The 26,250-nt window shown below is 39.9% G+C and overlaps 2 protein-coding genes across 7 annotated transcripts in view; one reads left to right on the top strand and one right to left on the bottom strand.

Moving 5' to 3' along the window:
• Positions 1-1,162: 1,162 nt before the first annotated feature.
• LOC146673876 (arfaptin-1-like) lies at positions 1,163-13,763 on the bottom strand. The gene is made up of 8 exons (XM_085392426.1): positions 13,567-13,763; positions 11,554-11,654; positions 7,770-7,866; positions 6,826-6,938; positions 6,521-6,742; positions 5,393-5,550; positions 5,000-5,174; positions 1,163-4,473 (listed from the first exon to the last, which is right to left on the bottom strand). Exons 2-8 carry the CDS (start codon positions 11,623-11,625, stop codon positions 4,318-4,320), a joined length of 993 nt encoding a protein of 330 aa, XP_085248552.1. The 5' UTR covers positions 11,626-11,654; positions 13,567-13,763; the 3' UTR covers positions 1,163-4,317.
• A 289-nt stretch (positions 13,764-14,052) lies between these two features.
• Positions 14,053-26,250, top strand: part of LOC146673874 (type II inositol 3,4-bisphosphate 4-phosphatase-like) — a 33,950-nt gene continuing 21,752 nt past the window's right edge. For 3 of the 6 annotated variants that reach the window (XM_085392610.1, XM_085392597.1, XM_085392603.1), the window contains exons 1-14: positions 14,053-14,137; positions 14,585-14,790; positions 15,396-15,454; positions 15,542-15,623; positions 15,712-15,909; positions 16,198-16,245; positions 16,377-16,483; positions 16,702-16,812; positions 21,639-21,718; positions 24,134-24,227; positions 24,473-24,542; positions 24,656-24,803; positions 25,758-25,888; positions 25,981-26,088. In XM_085392610.1, coding sequence (XP_085248736.1) covers positions 14,667-14,790; positions 15,396-15,454; positions 15,542-15,623; positions 15,712-15,909; positions 16,198-16,245; positions 16,377-16,483; positions 16,702-16,812; positions 21,639-21,718; positions 24,134-24,227; positions 24,473-24,542; positions 24,656-24,803; positions 25,758-25,888; positions 25,981-26,088 — 1,360 coding nt within the window. In that variant the 5' untranslated portion in view covers positions 14,053-14,137; positions 14,585-14,666. The other 3 variants (XM_085392618.1, XM_085392633.1, XM_085392623.1) reach the window with 3 other exon arrangements.

Here is a 26,250-nt window from a genome sequence, read left to right as displayed (position 1 = left end):
GATGGATGGTCAAAATTTTAATGGTCAAAATTTTAAATACTTTGATACAAATGCATAAATGTGAGTCTTTTTGAGTCTATAGCTGATGTTTTATCTGCACATCCAGAAAGTAGTTTAACAATTTACAAGTGCTGGATGCTGCCCCTCGGCAAGCTTCCAGATGCTGGTCAATGAGATGAAAGTGAGCTTTTAGTGCAGGGATTTAAAAAAAAGGGAACTAAATTGGAGTGTTTCAGACAGCAGTTGTATGAAGAGCCAAACTAAATCATGTGAAGCTACTCAAGTAAAGCCACAGACTAAAAATGTAGCAGAGGATGAGCTGTTTGTATAGCTAAACATTTCTTAAACTCAAAGATTAGGAAAAAATCCATGTCTGTTTTTTATGCTTCAAATAATTATGTGAAGCATAAAAATCGGTAACTTTAAGTAAATATAAAAATACATAACCATAAATAAAGATAAAAATACATGACCTTATTTATGACTTTCTATCCACAAAGGAGGCAGGCTTAGTCTCGCTTCCACAACAGGTGCAGATTTTGGAAAGCATCTAAAAATCATTCAGTTAATTTAATAAACTGAATATTTTTATTGAGTCTCTCAGATATTAAACCTAAGTTCAATAACAATTTTCAATTTTAAGAGGTTTGCATACATAATTATACTTCGAGTTACAAGATACAAACACTTGCAAACTGCTTGCCAAAGCGTAGTAATGTTGAAGAGCATGATGTAAATTGTGCTACTTCAAAGTTAACTTTGAAACTTTTAATATGTGCTAGTCGTAGCAGTATTGTGTTGCACTTTTTCAAGTTTGACTACAGCTCAGAGAGTAAAGGGGCAGGGTTTGTACAGTGGTCAAGCTGGTATCTTCCATAAAACTACAGCTGGCTGCAGAAATTTACTAGAAATCAAGTCACTCTTTGTAACTGATTTCACCTGATGATAGCCAGCCACCGAAAATACTTTTCAGTCTGTGAGGATAAAAAAAAAACAACAACAACAAAAAAAACAAAGACTTTGGCAAAGGAAAGAAAAACCAAAGCACCTGGCAAAATCTGACCGGGAATTTGTGAAACTAAAATGAAAAGATTTGATGAATCTGAGTAAAATCTGAAATGATTACAGAGTCAAACTGTCAAAATCAAGCCAGAAATTCATGAACAAAATCTCTCATATTTGTACACTCATCGATTTTATTTCATAGGTTTATTAACACATGCAGAGTAAAATAATTTTGCCTTGTGTCTACATACATGTTGGTCCTTTTTCTTCACGTCTAATAAAAAGCAAAATTTATATTTTCACTTTCAGTTTTACTTTAGCCCTGTGGGTAAAATCCTGAGAAAAAGCTGACTGATAATCAAACTGCTGAAACAAAGCCAGTTGACAACAAACTGTGGTGGTGTTGGTGGAAAAATCCCCAAACTTTCATTTGCCTGGTGAAAACCCCAACCTCTTTCTGCTTCAATAAAAAACAAGCAGACAAAGTCAACTCAATTCAGTCAATTCAAAGACTGTGGCTTATCTTTTCTAGACATATTAGATTTGGCAAGTTGGGTGTAACCACCATCTGACTTAATGAAAGAAAAAAATATATATACACACATCAAATACAAACCCACAAAAACAAATTCAAGGTCATCTTATTAGATTTTCTCCTTAGCTTTCAACTTTGTCTTGCAGATTTCCTACAACTGATGACTGCACAATCCCAGAAACCTCTCTTTAAGCTAATATTACCAGGTGTTCTACCAAATGCAACTGAAAGCTCAAGAAAAATAATCTAGTAAATGGACCTTGAGATAAGATTACTTTTCAAACTACTCTTTTTTTTTTTAATTGTCGAAAAATAAATTAGCAGTCAATCAATATATTCACCACACACAAACAAGAAGTAATGAGCTTGGATCAAAAGTGTGGATTCAAGCTCAAAATATAATTTAAAACAATCAGAATGTTGCACGGTTTCCTCTAACAATCTAAAGTCAAACCAAACCATTTCTTAAAGATGTCGAGCCCAAAAGTGATTTTGGTCACCAAACACATCACAGGAGTATCAGTTTACACCCAGTGGAAATTCCCTTTAAAGTCACAGATACATCAGGAAAGGGGAACTCAAGTCACTGGCAGTTTACACATTTACATGCAAGAAGGTCGTTGGGACATTATTGCACTGCATCTTACAGTCATTGCATATTTGGTCTTGTTGAGGTATACAGACACAAACATAAGAGTATTCATACATGCCAACATAACATAAGGGAGTCGTTCAATGAAGATTACTACAATCTTATGAGTAATGCATATGGCAGACTATGGTTTGGATAGGGTGCAAAGTGTGCAAGAAAATATGGTAGATGGACAAAATAACAGGAACAGGCACGAGCAAATCAAAGCCCCCAATATTATTTCAACACAATTTTACCATTTCATCTGCTTTTTTGTCCATCAATGGAAGAGTCCCCAAATTTTTGGTTTCATTTGGGAAAATACAAAAACAACAAGGTAGCAAATGTGTTCATCATCCTCAAATAATGCATATCTACGAATATAAAAGTAGTGCATTGGCTCCTGAGTCGCCCCCGAAAAGGCTAACTTCAGCTGACCTTTCCTCACCAAAAAAAATTTATTGAGCTCAGAAAGTAAACAGCCTAAAACTGGAACTTAACTGGTTTCATTAGTCTTTATTTGGTTGTGTAGCTTACAGATGAAAATAATAAAACAGAAGTGTGCAGGAACCTGTACATTAATAGGAGTGTTAGTTCAACTCTAATATTTGGCTGATGGTTAAATATTGCTGGAAAGTTGTTTTTAGCCAACATTTCTATACTTATAAGGCACCATGGTCGACATATAGTAAAACTTTTCTTACAGCTTTACCCATTAAACACTTTGCTCAAATGTTCCCTAAAAGTCTGTCTTTCTCTAAAAAACAAACAAACAATGTATTATGACCAACACACAGCAAGATGAATCCTACTGGAAAAAAAACAGTGCCTGTGTGGTTATTTATTTAAAACTCTACAACTTTTATTAATGTGCAACTCTTAATGTGAACGTCCAAAATAAAAAGGAAAACCTTTTTACTGGTGAAGCCTGAAAGATTGGTATTAAACAACAAGCAGTGCTAACATACTAGATAAACACCAACATTTTTGGCTATTAGCAAACCATTGGACCAACATGTTTTTGCACCGTGAACAAGCGAAGAACATGACCAACAGCCAATCAGACCAGGGGTTTAAACCTAAATCTCTGGCATACTGACAACCAACGCTCACTATCGACATCACGATCACTGTTTTGTTGTGACTGACCTTTAGAGGTGACAGAGTTGCTTGTGATGTAAACCAAGTGGCAACCAGCCAAGAACAGTGATACTGTGATAGCTACATTTGGAGGTGGCCATTCTTCAGCAGTCAAAATAAATAAAACACAAAATCTGAATCACACATAACCAGTTGCTGGATTTGAGTTTGGCATTTTGGTTTTTATCGATATACAAATACGCACATCAAATCCAAAGGTTACTGACTTGTTTTAGGTTTAGCTTTCAGCATCAACAGAAGTTGAAAATGACAAAAACCCCCAAAACAATTAGCTGATATTTTCACACCAGTTAGATTCTGCTGATATCTGCAGATATTTGACACTCAGATTTAATTTGCTTAATGTTGCTGGTAGAGACAAGAGAACTGTAGCAGCCTTTTTTGACTATGAAACTGTTTTCCAGCAGTGGTGTTGAGGCACTTTCGGGAGCTGTGAGCTTGTGACTGCAGTGGTTGAGGATTTTGGAAGTTCAAAGAAAGGCTTACTGACTCCTGGAGGATTAGATGGATTTACTCCCCAACACACTGAAACAGAGGTAAGAAACCCAGGAGAGTGCGAATGTTTGTATGTCTATGAATAAATGCATTTTACTGAATGAATGAGATGATATTTCTCTTAAATCAGAATTATTTTTAAGACTTATTACAGACTCACATTTTGAGACCTTTTCAAGGCCTTTCCAGACCTCCATGAGTTACACCAGAACCCATGAAACCCTTTCTACATCCCAAATAAATTATTTTTGCTAACTCCCAATTTTCTGTAGCGAACACTCAACTTTGTTTCCAGAGCTCTTTGTGAGGCTGGAAATTCATCCCAAATCTAACAAATTAAATTCCACTCTGGTATAAATGAATTAATCACATTAAACATTTCTAGCTGAGTACTCCCAAACTTTTCTCACAGAGAATCCATGAATGCCAAATGTTCCTCTGACTCCCTCCGATTCTGCCTTACAGCTCTATTGGTTGTTGCTTTGCTGTGTCAACTTTCTTCCAGGAAGGAGGGGACATCGGTGCTGACGTTGTTGAGATGTTCTCCGGCCTCTTGGATGTTTTTCTCCAGGAAATTCTGACAGGACAAGCTGTGAGCTGCAAAGGCGCCGTGGAACATCCACAGCTGATTACGGAGGACTTTGACCTGCATAGGAAAGAAAAAATAACACTTTTTTATTAACTGTGTTAGATGACACTACAATAATTTTACTCAATTCACATGTGGTTATTTAAGTTATTGTTATTCCAACTTAGAAACACTGCAGATTAGAAAGTTAGCTAAAACCCTAAACTATAACAGTGACACTGGATTGGGAATTTGTTGTACCAGGTATAAAAACGGTGCACATCGCTTTGTTTTAGCATCGTATTGTCATTTAAATAAGAGTATTTTACTGGGGAAAAACTGATCAACTGTTTTTATTATATAAACATTATTATTATCGTCATCTCCTAATAAAAAGTAGTCATATCAACAAAATATGGCTTAATGTGACAGAATATTTTATAGTCGAATAATTTGGGGAAAAAATGCATGGAAACGATGAGAAACCTTAAAAGATGCTAAAAACTATTTCACTTGTCACATGGTTTCAGTCATACGTCGTCACCTCCATCTTTATTCCCTAACTTCAGATGCACAAGGTAAAGATCAATCCAATACTTGTCACCTTGTTCCCCTCCAGCAGCTTGACTTTGACTGACAGGTCGTCTCGGAGCTTCTCGTACTTCTCCCTCTGAGTCTGGAAGTCTTTCTGGGCCTGCTCCAGTTTGGGCACGGTGACAGCATCACGGGGGCCCATGTTCAGCTCCTCCAGATCGACTCGGAACGCATCATACTCGATCCTGGAAGACAGGAAATTGACACGGATGTGTGCACTGAAGCTCCCTGTTGTATTGTAGTGGTTAGGCATCTCTCATTTGATCTCAATTTCCTGCTGCGTGGGTGCAGAGATTGACCTCCCTGCTTCTTTCTGGTTGGATGTTAGTTTGATTGCAGAGTCACTGTCACAGCACATGAATTTATTGAGAAAGGGAAAAAGGAAGTGTGCTTTTTAACCCACCTGACAGTCTCATACTGCTTAGCATTGATCATTGTGTCTTCAATGGTTTTGTTGACCAGTGTGTTCATGTCAGATGTGAAGGCGTTGATGGCTTCCGTCAGCGTTTCGCCGCTCTTGGAGAGAAACCTCTGAGCGTCTGCATTTATGCCAAACTCCAGCTGGTATTTATATTACAAAGAAAATGTAAGGTAAGCATGACGCATAGAGACATAAAAGCCACATCAATGGGAACTATAGCTGGTTAAATGAACCTGAATCATCTGTTAGGTTAGTTTACAACCAGAAAAATGGCAAATCAGTTGAACCCGAGATCTTTAATGGCGATATCGTCCTCTGGATTCCAGTTTATGACTGGACAAGATATCAAAACATTTCTTAAAGATTTCTTAAGGTTTACATGGACTCTGTGTAGCTTTTTCCATATATTAAAGCCTTTTTATCACCAATTTCTTAAAATGCTGTAAGCTTGTCTGACTCTCCCTGTAACAGCTTGAGAGATTTCACTGTGAAGGACTCTGAAAATCTAATTTATGTGACGTTTGTGCTTCTTCCAAGTGCCCACAGTGAATAACGCTAGCTCACGCTAGTTATGTAGCCAGTGAATATTTGGAAGTCACAGCTCTCTCATTACATTTGGTTTCAAGATACCAAGATATTTAATGACGAAGGCTCTCCGATCTGGGCGTCACAGGATTTCACTATTTAATTATTATTATCATTAATATTATTTAATTAGTGAGGTCTTTCATACTGTCTGTGGTGGGGAACCAAACAATCTGTCTGCACTAGCAGGTAAACTCTGACGTCTTTACTTGTGAGTTCGACTTTTACTCCTTTATTGGCACTAATGTGGAAGTTATACCCGAGTGTTGACATCTATCATTCGGGAAAATATTTCAGCAAGTCACAATCAATATGACGACCAAAAACAGTAAACAATCAGGAGATTGTGTTTTTACAGCATAACTTGGGCATTTTTATATATAATCTTTGGACAAAGAAACTTAGAGTTCAGCATGTCACCAGCGCTGGATCTAGTAATTCTAAATACATCAAAGGTTACTGTATGTAATCCTGTTAGCATTAGCAGGTAGACTTAAAGTAGCAGCTTGTATCCCCAATACTTACGTGCAGAGTTGGGGTTTTGACGCTGAGTTCTGTGAAGGCATCCCCGAGGTTCTTCTGGGTAACTGTGAGCTGAGAGAGCTGACTGGCAAGCGTCTGAGCCAGACTGGTCATATTTTCATAGCGCTGTCGGTCGTCTTTGAGCAGCTCGAGGCGGGGCTCCAGGTCCAGATCCACGGTACGAGACCCACGGCCAAGCTTCTCCGAAAGAGCCTGCCTGGTATACTGTGGGGAGACCAGATCGATAGTAAAAGATTATATCTGGCACCAAAGTACAGTAACAGGAAGTCTAGTCAAAATCCTCCAACCTTATATTTGGTGATGCTCCAGTTGCGAACTCTTCTGAACTTCTCGCTGGCAGGGTTGCTGTTGTTACCTTGAATCACCACACCTTGGGGTATCTCAGGTGTGAGTGAGAAACCTGGAGTTGGGGTCAAAAATTTATATAATCATCAAGTCATATTCACTTGCAATGAAAATACAATGGAGTTCATCTGATGTTTTTAATGTTAATTATATTTAATGAACCTACCATTTACACAACGCATGACAAAGAAAAAGAAGTAATCATAATATTTCAATAATCTCTTTCAACTATTAAAATGTATGGATCAGACTGGATCTACAAAAGCTGTTAAAGTTATTAAAATGTTAACTTGTTGGACAGACACATAAATAATATTGCACTTCTCTATGAAAACACTTCAAATGTGCGTACAGTTACACTTCAGTATAGTGATGCTTGTGTCAGCAGCAATAACAGTGCATTTGATTGGATGCAACAGGAGTCTAATGACTTTGCTGCAGTTTTCACACTCTGGAGCGCCCTCTAGTGGACAAAGCTGAGCATCAAAATATCCTTAAAATACCTCAAGTAAAAATATTCTGTACATGGAATCATATACATTACATTACTGGATGATTATTATTATTGACTAGGCAACATGTATATCACTTGAATATTGCAGCTAGAGAGGATGTGAATTACCTGTACTGTGCTGGGTACATTTATGTCTAATAATATTTCTTCCCAATTTATTGGGAGAGTTGTATTTAAAAAACGCTAAATAAGAGTAACTAAAGATTTAAAATACGTGAGATGGAGTACAAAGCACAATAAAAGTACATTAAAACTTTATGCAAGGTACTTGAATAAACGGGCCAAATTATAGTCTACCAATGGACTGGAATACCCTACACCACTGGCATTAGAGGTGGGTGGTGTTCAGCTGTAAGTCCTTCACTTCTTTACCTTTGCTCTGCTTCTGTTCCTCTGGAACATCTGGAGTGGTCTCAGCTGTGGGGGCAGTAACATCGTTGCTGGCGTGGCTGCCATTACCGTTTGCTTCCTGTAAAAAACATCACTGTTTAATTAACGGCTTCTATCATTATACGGTCTACTGAGGACATGATGTGCCCAAGCAGCTTGTTGTATCTAAAAGTTACTTGCAGATCTCTTTGACCTTCTCAAAATTCAAATTTTGACTGGTCTGTGGGGTTAGACTGGTCTCAGTTATACTCGCAAATTAATGCAAATCAAGCAGTTTCAAACAATTGTTTTTGCTAGCAATCGATCACCTCCTTGATGCAAGGTTTTGGCATGTCTATGAATAACATGCACCTTACCCCATAGACTAGCTTAAGCCAAAGGCCCAGTGTTGTCACTTCTAACAATCTCCATTAACCAGTAGCACCCAACAGCAACGAAAGGAAATGACACGGCTCATAATTAGCTACCAAAAATCAATTAATTGAAACTTTTCAGTAGGTTTGCTATAAACTGCACGATTAAATAATTATCCAGTGAGCTACAGACATGCCACCCCTGGAAAGTAAAGCATTTCTTTTGACTAATTTCACACTGGTCACCCTTATCTGCCAAAACAGAGGCAACTGACTAACATACAAGGGGCAGTCGTTTAGTGTGGTCTCCTAACTTTGACAAAGTGCCAGGGTGTAGATTCTAAGTTACTGTACCAGTAAGCATATCTTACATATGTTTTCTAATGGAATAATGACTCACTTTCCCAAAACTCACTCACACGCACACACACACACACACACTCACACACCTGGAAGGCTCACCGTGCTGCAGGAAATTAGCTCAAAGGTTTCGTGCCACATTGAAGTGACAGCGAGGCACACAGTGACGCAAATCAAGCCTCTCAGTGCCCACCTTGGATTTTTCCAAAGGTTAGAGGAGCTTATATGTGACTGTAAGGGTCCGGATTTCTGTGGAGAGTTATTAAAGGTCCAATAACAGAGGTTTATCGAGAAATTGTTTCTCCACTTATCAGTCCTCTATAGATATCCTCTCTATCTATTAACTATAGGCCAGACATGCTGTTATTTTTTGTGATTTAAGCTGTGAAGAGATCTGGGTTCAATGGTTCATACCTTTTCTGAAATACTTTCCTTCTTTTACTAATGGAGTCTGTAGTAGTTTCTACCAATGTTTGGTAAATAAAGTTAACACATGACATGACACTGAATTGGATAAGTGAAGATGGATGGATGGATGGATGGAGGCATTTCATTTATTCTTTTCACCATGTTTAATGTTTATTCCTGAAGAACTCTGGTGCTACCAATGGTCTCCATTTATGTGTATAACATTTGAATCGAACAGCAGATTTTCAAATCTGAGGTTTCACAGGTGGCTTGAGCCATCAAAGTTTCCATGACTGGTGACCCACCAGATTCTATGTTGTTTTTAGACAACAACTCAAACCATCAATCTAGTTAATATATTTTACAGTGTTGTTATCAAATTAATCGAACTAATTTATACATGGAAAGAAAAATGAGAGATTAAAGAGACAGTTTAATGTGGAATGAATATGATTAACCAGCACAACAACCACTGGGACTGAAGCACAAAATGTTCACTTGAGGTTGGCTCCCCTGTGCTCCCCAACTTTATATCCAAAATAAACATGTTTGCAAATAAAAAGCTGTTTTGGCCTCTATGGATGGTTCCCTCCATCATAACTGCACAAAGACTCATGTTTTTATAAGTCATCCATTTGGAAACCTCTAAGGCATAAAGTTAGGAGTGCAGTCACTTCGACAAGTTTCCAGATACAGAGCTGTGGTAATCCATCATCTCTTAGTCACTGAACTGGACCTCCTGACCATGTTAATGGTGGTTTTTTTGTGGAGAATGGATTTATGTGATGCATGGATTGTTGTATGGTACAGACCATCCAACAAGTTTGTATTCCAGGTTTGAGTGAAATGGAGGATCCACCATTTTTGGGACTTCTGTGTTCTTTTCATTTATTGAGCTGTGGCGGTGGCAATAGAAGAAACGTTTGTGTTTGGCCCTCATAACATCTCAAATGAGGTAACATCACATCAGCCCCCCTGAGAACAGAGTTTTATAGATGAACCTTTCTCCCATTATTCTTGTGTTTGTGTGTATGCAGGAGAGAATGTAAGACCGTATGTTTGAACACTTATGTGTAATGTAAGCTTTTATTCAGACGCTTTGCAAAATTGTATTTTTTAATTGTGCTCTACAGCCTACATTTTCTCCACACACGCATAAACCCTGAGGTCTGTCTAGCAAAGGTTCATTTTTAGTGGAATGTAAAGAGTATGAAAAGAAAAGGTTTCACAAGTTTACTCGTATTAAAGTGTAACGTGTGTGGCGTCAACCTTCTCATGTGACCACTGAAAGCATGAAAAAAAGAACCATTGTTTTATTTCAGTCAGTCACCGGTCGTGAAAACAAAAAAGCAAAACAACAAGCTGCTGGATATTCACGAGCAGCAGCTGAAACGTTTCAGTTTACAAAAAGCAACTACATGTAGATGCAAGGAGCACCACTCCTGCCTCCCGCTGTCACACACTTAATATTAACCACAACAACGGTCTTCGAATCACTGATTCATCTGCTCACTGTGAATGTTCATCGCACCAGTTTGCCTTTGTTGTCATGGCAGCAGCTAATAAGATTACAGAATCTGCCCGCTTTTGTTTTTACCTGCCAGGTTGCACAGCCACATGCATTAGATGTAAAAACAAGTGCACTAACCACAGGTCTGTTTTAAATCTACACATCGCTCTGATGCTTTGCTGCTGAGCGGCGGCAGGAGCAACGGCATGTCGTTTGTTGTCCTTCACATGAAACTTTTACTGGTCGTTTAAGATTTTCCAGTATTTTAATTGAGGGCTTTAAAGTAGAACGTGCTAGTTTGTACACTGGACATTTTTAGTTCCAATGAAAAGCGTCCACAGTGCTGTTTGTGGATTATACAAATGAGCTGATGTTTACTCTACTGGAAACCAGCAGCATTGGGGTGTGGTCTTTAAACCACAGCCTGCCCTGTTAAAGACGAGTACAATCAGTTATTCAGGATGGCTACAGCTTACATGAGTTGATAAACTGAACACTTTTTTCCAATGATTATGAAACACTTATAATTTTCTACTTCTTTCCTTTCATTTTCAGCACAAAGCTCTTGTTTGTTATGGGTTTTAAATCAAGCACAGACCTTCTGTTAACAGCAGCGTATTTTCTGTACTTTTTAAAAGCCCTGACTCACTCGCTGTTTAGTTCAGCTCAATACAAAAAGGACAAATTGGTCAACAAGATCCAGCTAGTACAAGTACCAGTCTGAAAATGCCTCTTTGGGGGAACCTGAAGAAGGCTTGTTAACATCCATCTCCCTAACACTTTTTTTGATAGTGATGTGATATGTTAGTGCCACTTCAAATTGCCATCGCTCTCCCAACAAGACCTCACAATACAGCCTTTACACTCACTGTTTGTCCTCCATCATCTTAACCAATTTTGTCTCTAAACTTGTCTTTTTTTTCTATTTTAATTATATTTAAATTCAGTGAAATCCTCTGTTAAAAGGCATCTACTAAAATTTTCAGATCCAGCATTATGTGCCATTATCTGCATGTATATATACACGTCCATGTTTCTGCCTCCTACCACCATCTGCACAACAATATTTCCCCCCTTCTTCACAAAAAGCAGGTCCTACTAAACTCTTATTGCTCGTGCCATCGAACAGGCTCACCTTTGGAGGAATTTCTTCCTCTGTGACAGCGGACGCCACGGTGACACTTCCTCTCTGCTCCACCACGGCCATCCTCCTCTTCCTCCCTCGCTCCTCTTTTACTAGACAAACAGAAAACAATCATCTGTGCTGTTAAAAAACTTGTTCACGTGATTGTTATGAAAAGTTTTTCAGAGTGGTGTTTCTACCCAATCATTTCACCAGCTGTTTTTATTAGAATGAGCTCTTTAATAGAAGCTAAGCTACACCTGACTATTACTTGATTATTGATTAATTATTATTATCAGTAAAAATGCTGTTATTCATCGTGTTCCATAAAATAAACAAAAAAAAGTAAGTGAACTCGTTTAAAGTCAAACTATCTTTGGATGTTTAACCAGGACAACACTGACGTGATGCAACTGTACACCTTTTGTTTAAGCCAGTGTGAATATGACTGGTTTTTATGCCTGGGTGGCCTCTTAAACAAAATGTGTGTATGTATTGCTTATATATTCAATATTGCTTTAAAATAACGGTCAAAATAAATGCCATGCAGTGTGAGACTTGCTTCTAAGATTACTTTAGTTAAAGGAAAACATGGTAGAATAAAAGCACAAACAGGATCAGCATCTCTTTCAGTCTAGAATCTAACGCCACCTATTGGTCACAGAAGTGCACAGCTCTAAAAAAATGAAAGTCCGCAAATGAAGGCTTATCTGACTTCCAAATGCTTTAAACACACCCTGCATCCTGCAAAACAAACCTCGTGCCATCTTAAAACAGACTGACAACATTACAGAGGGAGTTTAAACACATGCTGACTGAACAACTTTATCCAAAAGCTGCATGAATCACTCACGAGCTGGGACGTGTTTGCCATTTACGGGGCCTGTGAGTCAGTCACTCTTATGACATGGACAAGTAATAGCCACTGTAACACAGTAATAAAGTTAAATCTTCTAAAACTTTACTTAACTTTACTTAAAGTACAAACCTCTCATTATAAGTGTGCGATAAGACAGATCAGCAGGTAAACGGTGACCTTTGACCTCACGTGTAATATCACAAGGCAGAAATGATCCAGACAAAGTTATTATGCAAACGTGATATAAAAGGCCGCATTTAAAAAATAAACAATGCAACAGGAAAAATTAAGCTAATCTAAACGTCTGCTTATTAAAAGGGAAATATGCTTTACTTCCACCAACAAGTCGGTGAACACAAAATTATCGTTTTTGTTGCTCAGAGTAGAGCCAAATAAAAGCCAGAAATGTAAAACCTTTTTGTTTAAACTACTGTTACGCATATACATTATTTTTAAATTCATTTTAAGTTTTACAAAACCTTGAAAAAGAAATTCATGAAACAATTAGAGTTAATTAAAAATTAGAATGAATAAAATGTAGTCAGATTTACCCATTTACCGCACAACATCATATGCTTTATTTAAAAATGTTTACATTTTTAATAATGAAATCTTCAATAAAAAAAATAACAATGACACTAATATAATAAAATAAAGAAATCAATTAAAACTGTATTAAAATACACACACACACCAAATGCCTTCGTAATTTTTATTATTTAATTCTAAAGATTTTCTGCAGCTGGATTAGTGAAAAGTTTGCAGGTTAAAAATAGAGAGGAAACCTAAACTAACAACGATTAGGTAAAAAGCAAACAAACAAAAAACAGAAAAAGAGAATGAATTTCTGCATCATTTTACGACATTAATCTTAGTAATAGCCTGTATGTGTAGTAATAGTTTCCTGCTGTATTCTTATTCACTCAGTTTCCAGTTTATTGCTACATCGAGCTGGAAGTTGAAAGCCTCATACAAGTAGAGTTTTTTAAAGGTTTTGCAAGAAACTTCTGAAGTATTTTCACACATGACAAAGTAACTAAATCCAGTTTTTACATCAGTTTATACGCGTTAAAGGCGGATTAAAGAGTGTTTAAGTCCCTCTTGTCATCAAATAAGTTAAACAGAAACAGACAGCGCCCATTCGAGACACTGCAGACAGTTTTTACCTTCACAGCTTTGAAAGTAACTCTGCTTTTTCTTCTTCCGGGCTTCTGCTTTTTTCCCTGCCGTCAGCTCCGCATATTTAAACCTTACAAGCTGAAAACTGGACTAATTAAAAAGTTGTGAAGCAAAATCAAGAACGAGGAAAAAAAGTCACACACACCCGGAAGTTTTTTCGTTTTTCTGTAGGGGATGCTTGCGTTAACCTCCTGTCCTCACCTGGAGGGGCGGTGATAGCAATATGAGGTATTAGAGAATTTCTAAATAGTCCTCAACATCCTAGAGCACATCGTCTACAGCCATATTAGCACAGCCAGTGTTAACGCTCTAACGTTCAGAAGCACAAGCTTTCACATTTTAACAGTAAATCGATGGGATATAATTCAACTGACTAATGATGTTTTTCTCGCGACATATTTCAGTTCCACGTTAGTAGCGCATCTGGGAAGACAGACAACTCTCGCGATACTTGATTCGATCAAACGTTATTTCGCTGTGGCGTTGGCTAAGTCTATCCAAACACACCGCGGCTGGTAAAGTTGGTCATTACCCCTCCAAAACCCACTTTCTGTGCCGGTAAGAGACACGGAAAAAGCGGAAAACACTTGTGAATCACTTTATCTCACGTGCGGATATTTAGTCGAGTTTTCGGTTGTTTTTATAAACATTTTCCCGTCATGTCAACAACTAATGTCAAGCATTAACTTGGTGTGGCACCGTGCAGGTGCACTTGTTCCGCTTTATGTTCATGTATTTGTTTTCACAAAGCCTTAGCTTAAGGATGTAAGTATGTAAACCGTGTGCGGTACTATTACTACGTAAATAATATAGCCACAGTACTCAGAATATTCCAGTTGTTTTTGTAGTGCAAACTTTAAACATGTTAATGAGAGTGTGGGGAGTGAGCTGGAGGGTGGGGTGGGCTGCTTTTAACCATGTAAAGCACTTTGTGCTACATTTTTTTGTATGAAAAGTGCTTTATAAATAAAGACTGATTGATTTGTTCTGTGTGTTTCTGTTTAGAAAGCAGTGACGCTCACGGAACCCTGATGATGCTGAGGATAGTGATGAAGAAGAAGATCATAATGGCGGGGTCAGCAGGCAGATGATGATGATGAGGAGGATGAAGCTGAGAGTGAACCGCAGCCAGCTGCTGTCTCTGTCCAAAGAAGAAACATCTGGGAGCTTCCAGAAAGAAGGGACGCTGCAGGTCGGACGGCAGGAGGCAGGTAAGAGATTCTGATCAGTTCTATTCTCCTTTATCATAACCTCTATTAGGCTGATGGAAATATCTTTATTTTTTCCATTTGTTCTCTTTTTTATTTATTTAACTTCACTTTCACTGCAGTGTTTTGCTCTCCTTTGTCGTTGTCTTCTTTGCTATTTTCTTCTCCCTTATTTGTCCTAATATTTATGCTTCTTGTTATCTTCTGTTCTATTTTGTTCTCTTTTATCTTTTGCCTCTCATCTTCATTTTCTTATTTTTTCTCTTTAATTATCGTCTTTATTTTTTTACTAGTTCTCTTTTTTGATCTTTAGTTCTGTTTTTTGTATCCTGCTCTCTCATGTTTCTGTCGTTTTCTTCTCCTTTGTTTTGTATCTCTTTTCTCTTCTGCTCTGCAGTCATCTTCGTCTGTTTCCATCTCCTGCCTGAGTCACTCTAACTTTACTTCCTGGAACCTCTGAGTCTCCACCGGCAGAGCAGTTTCCTGACTCACAATCTAAAGGTCATGAAAGAAAACGCTGTTATTTAACACGCTCTGCAGAGCTCCCTTTAGACAGATTTTTCCATCTTAGTGTTCAGAAATCTGTGAGCCGTTCTGTGCTTTCACAGGTCTCACAGAGCGGTTCTGCCGTCTGAGAGGAAACCTGCTGTTCATCCTGAAGAAGCAGGTGAGAGTCAACATAGAGACACCAAGAAAACCAGGAAACGTGTCTTTTTGTTCTTTATTAAAGAGAAAACGTGAAACTTTAACACAGGCTGGTGAGCTGGAGGAGGTGTTGCTGCTGGAGAGATGTAACGTCATGAAGCTTCCACACAATAGCAGACTGCTGGCTGTCAGTACGTAACACGCACACAAACACGCATTAACGAACCTTTTCGCATACTATGTGAGCACAGTAAAATGCGTTAGTGTGTGTGTGTTCAGGCTTTGAGAGCGGCGACCCTCCCGTGTTCCTGCAGTCGAGCAGCTCTGCAGAGTGCACGTCATGGCTCATCAGCCTGAGAGACGCCAACATCGAGGAGCTGAGGAGACGCATCACACACCTGCGCACGCTCATTAACACACACACGCAGGAACACACACAAACCACCACGGATAGCCCTGACAATGATGGAGGTGCAGGTGAGCATGTCGGTCAAAGAAGTTTTTGTTGTTTTAATTCAGTGTCAAAGAGACGTTATACTTTTTATTTTATTTATTTTATTTATTGCTGCCCACATGACCTGAACCCAAATAAGCAGTGGACAAATCCATCCATCCATTCTCGTCCACTAATCCTTATCAGGGTTGTGGTTGGGCTGGAGCCTATCCCAGCTGCCACAGGGTTTATAAAAATAGCACATGGATGTGTGTTAAACTAACAGGTTTGAATAGTTCACAGCTGATGTAATGCTGTTCTGTGGCCACCAGGTGGAGCAGAAACTGCTGCTACAGTATCTCCGCTGCACCTGACAGTGGGTATGTCCACACACACACACACACACACTCACACACACCGTTAAAGCTTTCATTTATAACACTGCTGATTTTCTGTGTCATACCGTGTGTTTTTGTTCCTGACGTCTTTCCCACGGCCCTTCTTCTCTCAGAGTGTCACGGTTTGGATATCATCAGAGACAAAATCCAGATTCACATCTCTGTCATCGACACACACACTCACACAGTCAGGAAGCACTGCAGCGCAGAGATAGCAGAGGTACACGCAGACACACACACAGACTGCCAAGTCCTGTTCTTCGCTTTTATTGCTATTTTTGTGAGAACCTCTTTCACACACCATTTATGGCACATGAGCTGCGTTATATTAAGGCTAAGCTCAAGTTAGGCTTATTATTTTCCTCTGAATTGATCAAACTGCATTTTGTGTGTGTGTGTGTGTGTGTGTGTGTGTGTGTGTGTGTGTGTGTGTTTCAGGGATCAGATGATGGTGTGTTTCTGACATCAGTGTGCTTTTGTGATGACTTCCCGCTATACCGACACTGCAGGATCAAAGTCACCATTTACCATGGCGACGACTCCACAACAGTGAGTGTGTGTATATATGTGAGTGTGTGTTTCCAGGTGTGTGTTTTTCCTGTGTGTCTGAAAAATTGTGTGTTTAAGAGGATTAGTGGTGCGGTTATGTGCATGTGTGATACCAGCAGTGGTAGCTTTTCAGCACACTCATTTTCTCTTTTGGGTCACTTAATCTGCCTCTCTCTCACTCACACACACACACACACACACACACACACACACACACACACACACACACACACACACACACACACACACACACACACAGCTGGTTGAAAGAGTAACACGAGAGAGAAAGTGAGATTACAGAAAAGCAAATATTTCCGTTTTCAGCTCTTTTCCCTCCGTCCTCTTTGCCAAACTCCAAGCTGCCAGCCAGTTCAATTGTTTCCCATGATGCTCAGGGGCGTGTGTTTTTAATCCAGTCGGCCATGACGAAATAGGAGGCGGAGGGAGCGGGAGGATACTCGGCCGGTGTGTGTTGGTCTTTTCAGCTGGAGACGGATCAGAAGGGACAACCAAAGCCGACACTGAGTTTATTTTTTGTGTTCGATGTTTTCTGAGACGCTTAATTCCTGGACCAATGGATGAACCTGCTCTCCTTCTGCTTCACGTTTCTCTTGTTTTATCCACAGTTTTGTTGAACGCCTGCTTGGAAATGCATCACGAGCAGGAGAAATCTGCTCGTACAGCTGCTGCCAAAGTCAGCGTTAAAATATCAAATAGTCTTTAACATCGAGGATGCGTTCAGGTGCAGATGAGTGTTGCAGGTGCTGTAGCTGGGCTGTATTTCTGATTGTCCAGCAGTGTGTCTGTGCAGCAGCTTCAGTTTAGATTTGTAAAACTTTACCTGCTTTTGTTTTGGGTTCAAATTCATTTCAAATATATTTGTTAATAATGAGCGTACAGTTTTGAGATTGCAACCAAATCGCAGCATTGTACTGGCAGTAGGACCTGGGTATATCTAAATGCATGAAACTGCAGTAAAAGCTGCCTGCATGGAGTGAGCACCTGGCAATATGGAATCATTACATTAGAAAAGTGACATTAAACTATTAATAAATGTCCTTAAAGACTGATGAGCAGACACAGGTGAGGTGGCAGCAGCTGACAGAAGCTTATTTAAAAAGTCAGTTTGATATTAAGAATAAAGAAAAGTTTGATTGTTTTAAAAGTTCACATGCTTAATGTATTGGGATGTGTACCTGTGACTCACTTCCTTTGTGTGTCATTGTATAGATTCAGCTGGTTAATCAAATCTTCAGCTGATGTTAGAAAGCAGGAAATCCTAGAAAGAAATATAGACTGAAATAGTGAGAGTCAGAGCAGAAACAGGAAGTCACTTTTTAAAAAACCAACTTTCTGAGGATGCAGAGGGCCATGAAGGCATGCACCGACTGTCTCCGACCGCCAGGAGACGGCCACAGCATCTCTGCTGGACAGGTAGGGAAAGTCCACATGCATCAAACCCCGTAGATTCCCATGTTTAAAACTCCTTACTAGCAGCAGAAATAAGCCCGCTTACAGCCCTACAAAAATCTGCTTCAGTCTCTGTGGATAGTTTCAACTGTAAGGGATTAAATATAACTTTATTTATTTTGGTATTTGTTAAGGTTTAAGTTTAGAGATGTGTCTGCTTTGATAGCTAGCCGTCCATCCCTAAGCTACAGTCAGCTACTTTAGCCACAGACCTGACCGGCCAGGCATCAAATGCTGGACGATTACAAAATAGAAGCAAAAATTTATCGCAGGTTTCCGACGATGGTCTTTGAGGCAGAGATCAAAGCCTTCTACGAGCCTTCAGCTGAGTTTAGAGACCGGAAATTTTCAAAAGTAGCCCTCAGCACTCTTACACAGCGACTAAGGCCACGCTAAGTGAATGGAAACATGCTCTGTATGTGTAGAGGAAGGTTGACAGTCTTGAGTGGCTTTTTAACTTTAAGGGATATTCCAGAGGAAATTGGTTTTAGACAGGGGACTTTTTTTGATAAAACACTGATACATGTTTGGTCTCGCAGCTGATGCTTATTCAGGTTTATATGTGAACCTTAACTTCCTCGTCTTTCACACTCTGCAATACAGGGTTTTGCTTCGGCCCTGTTTGTGATCGCTGCATAACCCTGATGCTGTTTCCTGATAAGCTGGTGGTGCAGATGATGCATCAGTTCAATGTCATTGTTGTGGAAATAACACAATAGAGATGTTTTATTGTCGTGTGTGTCAAGGTTTGATGGTGATTTGCATTTAATCTTAAAAGCCTCTTGCTTTTCCCAAGAACTGAGTGAGACAGATTAGCTCGGTGTGTGTTTGCATGTTTGCGTGTTGTAACCCTAACCTTGAGCTGCAAACGAGGAAATGAGGCAACTGTTTGCATGACTGAAGTTAACCCATCAATATCCGGTTTCCTTCTGTCTGTCTTCAAGTGGTTTTCTCTTTTCAGCGTCCTACAAGGGTCTCTGACAAAGATGAATTTCTACTTATGAAGAACGTTTTAAGGCTTTCGGAAAAGTTTGTTTGCAGGCTGGCTCTGCTCTTGGGAAGCAATGAGGACACGTCATAGCGTGTCTGCTGTAACATGTCCTGCATTGTGATAATTTAAATATAGTAATCACACAAATAAGTGTTGTTGTTTTTTCTAAACAATTAACATTCAGAACTTTTAAAAAATGACTGCCTTATTCTGACCGACCAGTTTTCACTGCACAAACTCACAGACGAATTCATTTGATCCAGAACTAACCAGCAAATAAAAGGAAGGTAAGAACTGAGTAAGAAACTTAAAAAGCAAATCAGCATGTTTAAAAAATGAAAAGGTTAAACCTCCTCCTATGTCTCTCGGCTAGGCGGCCAAAATTGATGCAAGTTGATGCATCAGTACGCCTGCACTGCTGCTCGCAGTGGACCAGATGCATCTGAAGCTATCGGCCTTACATTACACACAGAAATGAAAACCTGTCACAAAATGTTTGGCCAGATATCCAAATTCATTAGATGTTTGTACAAACATCACTCAGATGAATGAATCCTCACGTGGGAGCTACTTTCTGTGTGGGTTGGTGTCTTTTTATATCTGCTGTTTTTATTTATTTGTGTATTTTTAGTTTTTTGATGGTTGCCTCTGTTGAATATCAGCTTAAAGTCTCAGACTCAGTGAAATGAATGCATGTTTGATGTGATAAAAGATATCAGACAACTGAAGTAAATGCAGCTTCATTCACTTTGTCTTCACTGTGGTGTGTGTTTGTGTGTGTTTTGGGTGATTTGAGTGCTTTTCACTCGTCAAGGTAATCCTCTGAGTTTCCGATTATCGTCATGGCAGCCGAATGATTTCAGTGTCGTTGCCGTGGGGATTTTTGATAACAGGGCCGTGACCTTGTGGAGATGATGAGTTTGGATGTGTATTTGGTCCTTTATTAATTGGTGTGACAGCTCTGTACATACCTTGGAGTGGAATACGTCTTCCCTGTGAGGGCTGTTACGTCGGGTTCAGACTGCATGATATCAGCCTGATTATAGCCTGGCTCTGACATCGTAGGGCACGTGTTGTACAGCTTTAATCTGGCCTGAACATCGCTTTAAGTTCTTAATAAACTTTGGCATGTTCAGTTGCAGCTGTGGTTCGTGTAGTGACGGGCACAAGCTGCCTAACACAGAATTCAATTAAAAGGAAAGATGCTGTACGCACATAGTCTCAGCTGAGAAGACTGAGTACCTCACATCTTTATCGAGTGTAGAGTTTATCTTGATTTTGGTGTTTGAATCCACCCAGCAGTAAGAGTATGTAGTCACAGAGGAAAGAGAGGCTTTCAATAAGTAGCCTACTTTGGAAAGTTCAAGAGCTAAAATAGGCCAAACATGATGGTGCTGTACAGGTCTGTTTCATTTTTAGGTGCAGAAGAAATGCACAGTGAAACCATAGCACTGGTGCTACTCTCTGGCTCTGTCAGTGTCTGGCTCCATAGTGTAGTGGTTTACAATCCAGATCCCTTTGGGGCCATTCTGTGTAAAAATCTGCCCAGTCAAACACAAGGAGATGCATGCTGCAGTAGGTGACCCCTCGTGAAAGACGGGGCAGCTGGAAGAAGCTTTTAGTCAGTGACTATATTTTGCTCACAAAACCAGTTTGTGAAATTCCCCGTGTGCTCTGGCTTCTTCCCACGGTTACGTGCTGATTCCAAACTGACCTGTGAAAGCTTTCTAGGGTGTAAGAGTTCTGAAACTGAGATCGTGACCGCACTACAAAGGTCCTCTTTGTGGTATTACTGTAGCTTGTAATGCCTGGTAAAGGCCTGCTGGTCTGTTGGAAGCTGTGGAGTCAGCGTGTCAAACCAAAACTGTGCCTAAAAGTCGAGTTTTGAACCAAACTGTGAGTATTTTTACTCTGGTTCACGCTGGCTCTCACCCAGTGTTTGCCACGATAAGCTTCAATCTCCAGTGACTTGAGATATACAAGTAGTGCTGCTTCTTATTTGTTATTAAGGAAAACCATCAGGCCTCTAAAAGAAGAAGGTTTTGTCCTTGAGTCTCTCAGACTGCAGCCACACTGTCAGATGAGGCTATTAGAGTTCACGTTATGGTTAAGTGTTGATGTTATACATGGTTTGAAATGTGAAACTGTGTAGTCGATGTTTTTGACCTGATTCTAAAAAACACAAGTTGAAACGCGTCTTATCATCATAATCTACTTTAAAGCTGATGTTTTCACATAGAGCTTGTTGTCAGTGGAAATTGGATATATTTATATGGCTATGATGTGAGCCACAAAGAAAATTTAAACAATGAAAAAGCAGTTTGATGTGAGATGAAACAACTGTCTTGCTCTGTTTCTGTCTCAGAGGAGCTTCCTGGGTTTTACCTCGTTCTCTATCAGAGATGTGCTCAGGGTCAAGGAGCCTCACGTCTCTCTTAGCCTCAGGTAAACACACTTAAATCTTCCCCTTTTAACCATATTCATCACATCTTCTCTTAAAATAAAGTTTATAATTACTCTGTGTCCCCCTTATCCAGTTTTACTAACCTTTCGTCACTATTCTGCATGGTTTAACTCATCAACAACTTTCCCCGCCCACCACCCTGCAGGCATCCGAAGTTCATTTTAAGTTTACCTGCTCTGCACACACTCTTTTCCTCACCATGCATGCTCTCTCCCAGCTTTACCCCATTTCCTATCATAGAAATGTTTTGAAGTCAACGAATTGCACGTCATAAAAAGCTTCCAGGATTGTCCGTTGCTTAGATACTGTAGACCACAAGAGGAAGTGAGGAGAGAGCGTGGGGCTCCACCTCTGTAGAAAGTAGAAAAAGGCAGCTCCTTCCTGTTTTGTCACCACAGCATCTTTAGAGAGACAGACGCGCAGCCGTAAAGACTAGATTAGATGAAAAAGCAAATTCCGAGAGATCGAAGGAGGACAGGAAGAATGAAGACGAGGAGAGAGAGGCATAGATCCAGAGCGCGGTCCAGGCATGAGCAGGCGGAGTGCAGTAGGTGTGTCTGTGCTGGCATGTTGTATCCAGGTGTGCCTCACTACTAACGCATACCTCATGCAGGCTGGCAGAACTGCAAATTTTTGTGACTTCATAAAGAAGCATTTCAAATAAACTTACAAAAGCAAGGCATCTTTATCCAGAAATATTTGTTACCACCTTAATGGAATTTCTTAGCTAGTCTTTCAGACGTGTGTTTGTTGGTTCTTCTATCATTTAGAGGTGCTATTTTGTCTTTAGTTAACTTTTCCTGGTGCTTATTGTGTAATTGGTAGCCATTACTTCATATTTATGTTGGTTCCTGATTACCTTAATGGTGATTTGTTTCTTAGTACCTTTTTTTTGTCTTTCTGTTGTTAATATTTAGCTTTATTTTTAGGGTTATCAGGGGGTCAGGAGGTCCCTGACTGGTCCCTAGTCCTGTGTAGTCCTGTGTAGCTGAAGCTTAAGGAAGAATGTATATTGGCAAGCGGTTGCTGGTGAATACGGCTTATCTAGAAAAGAATAGTCCGTTATTGTCTTTGCACATGTACCATGAAATTGTCTAATTGAAACTGGTCACAAAGAGCTTGCAATGACCTACTTGTCGTTGCTTTGGTTGTTCTAGTTTGCATTGAAGATGGCAACTTGTTTGCAAACACTCTCAAAAACTCAGCTTGAAAAACTGTGATGCAACCCTGCAAAAAGCTAATCCTGGTGCAGCACCGTGCGCCTTACTGCGACAAGTGTCATGTGAATGACCTCAACCAGTAAGGGAATACACATTTTCCCCCCTCATGTTGCTTGTTGCCAGATGTTATCCAGTCAGTCTCTGGGTTGATTCAATGTTTAAAACTCTTTAAATAAGAATTTTCTGAAGCATCAGTGGGGAAAAACAACAGGAAAATTAACGCCTGGAGGCCATAAAAGTGTGCAGCATCTATTTCTACTCCAGTTCTCTTGCTCTTTAGCATTGCCTCGTTGTTCTGTTTAGCCGTGTATTGCTTGTAATTGTTTCTAGTGAGCTTCAGTTCTCTAGTTAATAATTAGTCTTTACCTCCATCTGTATTTTCATTTATTGTTTCTGTCTTTACCATCTAGTCAGTTATTTTGTTTAACTAACTTTTCATTTCCAGCTAATTGTTACTATCGTCTTAAACATGTTCCCTCCTGAACTTTTCTTATGTTTCTAGTATGTTTGTTTTTTTCACTAGCTTCTTTTTGTTAGTTAGTTTGTTTATGGTTAGTGTTGGATTGTTGGTTCTCTGGTTTCTGACCACCTTAAGTTGTCTAGTAATCTTGTTTTGAGTAACTTTTGTCTTCTCTGTAGTTGCTTCGTCTTTCTCGTTAGCTGATTGTGGCTCAGGTTAGCCTTGTATACCTAACTTTCTATTTCTTTCTTCCCGTTTGTTTCGTTGGTGAATCAGGTAGCAGGTGATTGAAGCTTTGTCTTGCTAGTCGTTGTATTTTTAGTTAGCTTTTCATTCAGTCTCTCTAACTTTTCCCACTAGTCGCTCTGCTGTCTTGTTTCTCAGAAAGCTTGGTTTGAAATATTTTAATATGTCCCCCTGTGTTCACTGGTCCGTTCCAAATTATGAATTTAAACTATGAAGAGGAACTGAAAAGTGAATCAGGTTTTCTTGGCTCACAGTGGGCCTCTCAGGAGTGACTGTCCATGTGAGCAAATCCACATACGAGCAGAGTCTGTGTTCCCACAGCGCTGTACTTCCCATATTTCTGATATGTTCATGAATTCTGTTGAATTAATTAGCATCAAATGCCCTACTCATGGTACCCTTACCGCTCAGTCTTTACATTTTTGTGATTTTTTTCTTTGAATATGAAGTGTCCACTCTTTCTTCATCAGGACGATGGATGGCGTGAACGAGGTGGGGGAGGTGCGGGTGTCCCGCGTGCAGATGGAGGGAGACAGCGAGAGTCAAACTCCTTCTGAACACAAGGTAGCACAAAGTTGTCTTTCTCTTTCAGTGGTGCTTGTTTGATGCACCGTGGACTCGTCTCAAGTCGACAATTGGCTCTGTGGTTTTCTTTCTGGCACATTTGAGGTCTAGGTTGGTAGATGAGTCACAGTGAAGCTGCTTTAGCACTGTCCAGTCTAGCTTTCATTTTAAAGTGCAAGAAAAGAGATAAATAATAACAAATTATGTTTGACCTACTTTCTCTCTTTCCGTTTTCCTGCCCCCAGTGTTCCACGCTGTGCGACAGTATTCACGGCTCTGTCCACGACAAAGACAACAGTCCAATGATGAGAGCATGTGAGGCACACAGTTTACAGGATATGGTTTTCTGCTTTTATATCAGTTTTCCTTCCTTAACCTGTGTGTGTGTGTGTGCGTGCGTGCGTGTGTGTGTGTGTGTGCGCGTGCAGTGCTGTGTGCTCAGGTCTCTAAGGTGAACAGGTTTAAGACAGAAGATCAGAGGTGGCTGCTGGTCAGGGAACAGATGTCAGAGACGCCGCTTTCTTTCTCTTTACCCAAACAGTTGCTGAGCTTGCTCACACAGGAACATACAAACAGGTATGCAGGGCTTGTTCTTTGCTCAGACTGGGCCTTCAGGGGGTGATTACTAACATTTGAGTCTTGTTTTATTTGACAGTATATGCATTTCTGATGATTACATAAGCAGACATGTTTACTATACTTGTGTAAATAAAATGTACATTTAAACAACTTGAAAAAGTTTTTAGTTCAGGATCACCTAAACGATGTTGTTAACTTCCTCCAAGCTATGTTAGCTCTCTGCTAGCTACATGCTGAAGTAAACACAAGACAACAGAACTGAAACAGACGTGTCCATAAGTCGGCATGCTGACACAGATCCAGCACGTTGAGTCAGGACTGGATGGATATGCGATTCTAACGTTAGATTAGTGCATCCCTGCAGAGATGAGATAATGTGGTCGTGCATGTTTTCACACTGTGCTTCCTGGAAGTTGTTCATGATGTTATTTTTGGCTGGGTTTACATATATATGTAAATAGAAATAAAAAAAAAACACAACCTATGCAAAAATAAAAGTCTGTAAGAAAACGACCCTTCAGAACTAATCTATTATCTCAATAACCTGAACTCAGGTACCAGATCAAAATCACCTTGAAACTGCAGTTTATTCTTTAGTAGTTCAAACTCTTCCTTGTTTATCTTATTCTGGGCGTTGGTGCAGCACCCCAGGTCATCCTCTGTAAGGAACAAGATGTTTTAGCTCCTCCCTCTGTGGACCTCCCTCATTTTATCCAGAGGGCGCAGAGCAACTGCACATACGAGATGAACAAGCAGGGAAAACGTGTGGGTGTAATGTTATTACACGCAACAAAAGTTAGACAACCACTGTTTTCAGCTGCCCCTGACAACAGCAGCTGGGCGGGGCTTCTGTGAGATCGTCAAGGATATCACCTGCCTATGACATCATAAAGATCCAAGAGTAGAAAAAACTTTGTTTCTTTCAGCCTGAAGTTTTTTTTTTCCTGTTAGAATTCAGGAAGTGAAGGAACTCGGTGACCTTTCACCCCACTGGGATGGCCTTCGCCATGATGTCGTCAGCCACTGTAACCACGTGACTGGCTGCTATCAGGAACTGCTCGCTGAGCTCGAAAAAGTCTCAGGTGAGGTCACGTGATCTTCACGCGGATTTTAGCTTTTTCCACAGATACTATCTGGAAGTACACAGAACTGATATATCCTGATATATCCGCAGCTTCATCCTGTTTTAAGTCGAGCACCAGTAAGTCAGACAGACACCTTCAGTTTGTTCCGACCAACCTACACACACAGAGGATGGAGGTCACCAGTCCCGACAGCACAGGTACACCCGGGAGCCTCCTGCTTCTTAGAGATGAGCATTTCAAAGCTAACGTGTGATTTGGTGTCTGAAACCACCGCTGGCCTCACAGAGCCTGTTTAATGCAGGGAAGTCGAACTCATTTTAAATCATGGGCTCATACAGCTCGCTGAAACTACATGAGAA

Source organism: Rhamphochromis longiceps, linkage group LG3 (genome assembly GCF_057381845.1).
Source record: "Rhamphochromis longiceps isolate RC_006_pf linkage group LG3, R_longiceps_female_GT1.1, whole genome shotgun sequence".
NCBI lineage: Eukaryota > Metazoa > Chordata > Actinopteri > Cichliformes > Cichlidae > Rhamphochromis > Rhamphochromis longiceps.
Note: the sequence above shows the minus strand (reverse complement) of the source record. Positions and strands in the feature narration are given on the sequence as shown.

Bases quoted from the DNA above. Each gene is read 5' to 3' on its own strand.
- LOC146673876 (XM_085392426.1), bottom strand. From the start codon at position 11,625: ATGGCCGTGGTGGAGCAGAGAGGAAGTGTCACCGTGGCGTCCGCTGTC. The intron at 5,551-6,520 runs GTAAGTATTGGG...TATAAATACCAG, and splicing joins TCAAAACCCCAACTCTGCAC to CTGGAGTTTGGCATAAATGC. The intron at 5,175-5,392 runs GTGGGTTAAAAA...CCTGTCTTCCAG, and splicing joins AAGCAGTATGAGACTGTCAG to GATCGAGTATGATGCGTTCC.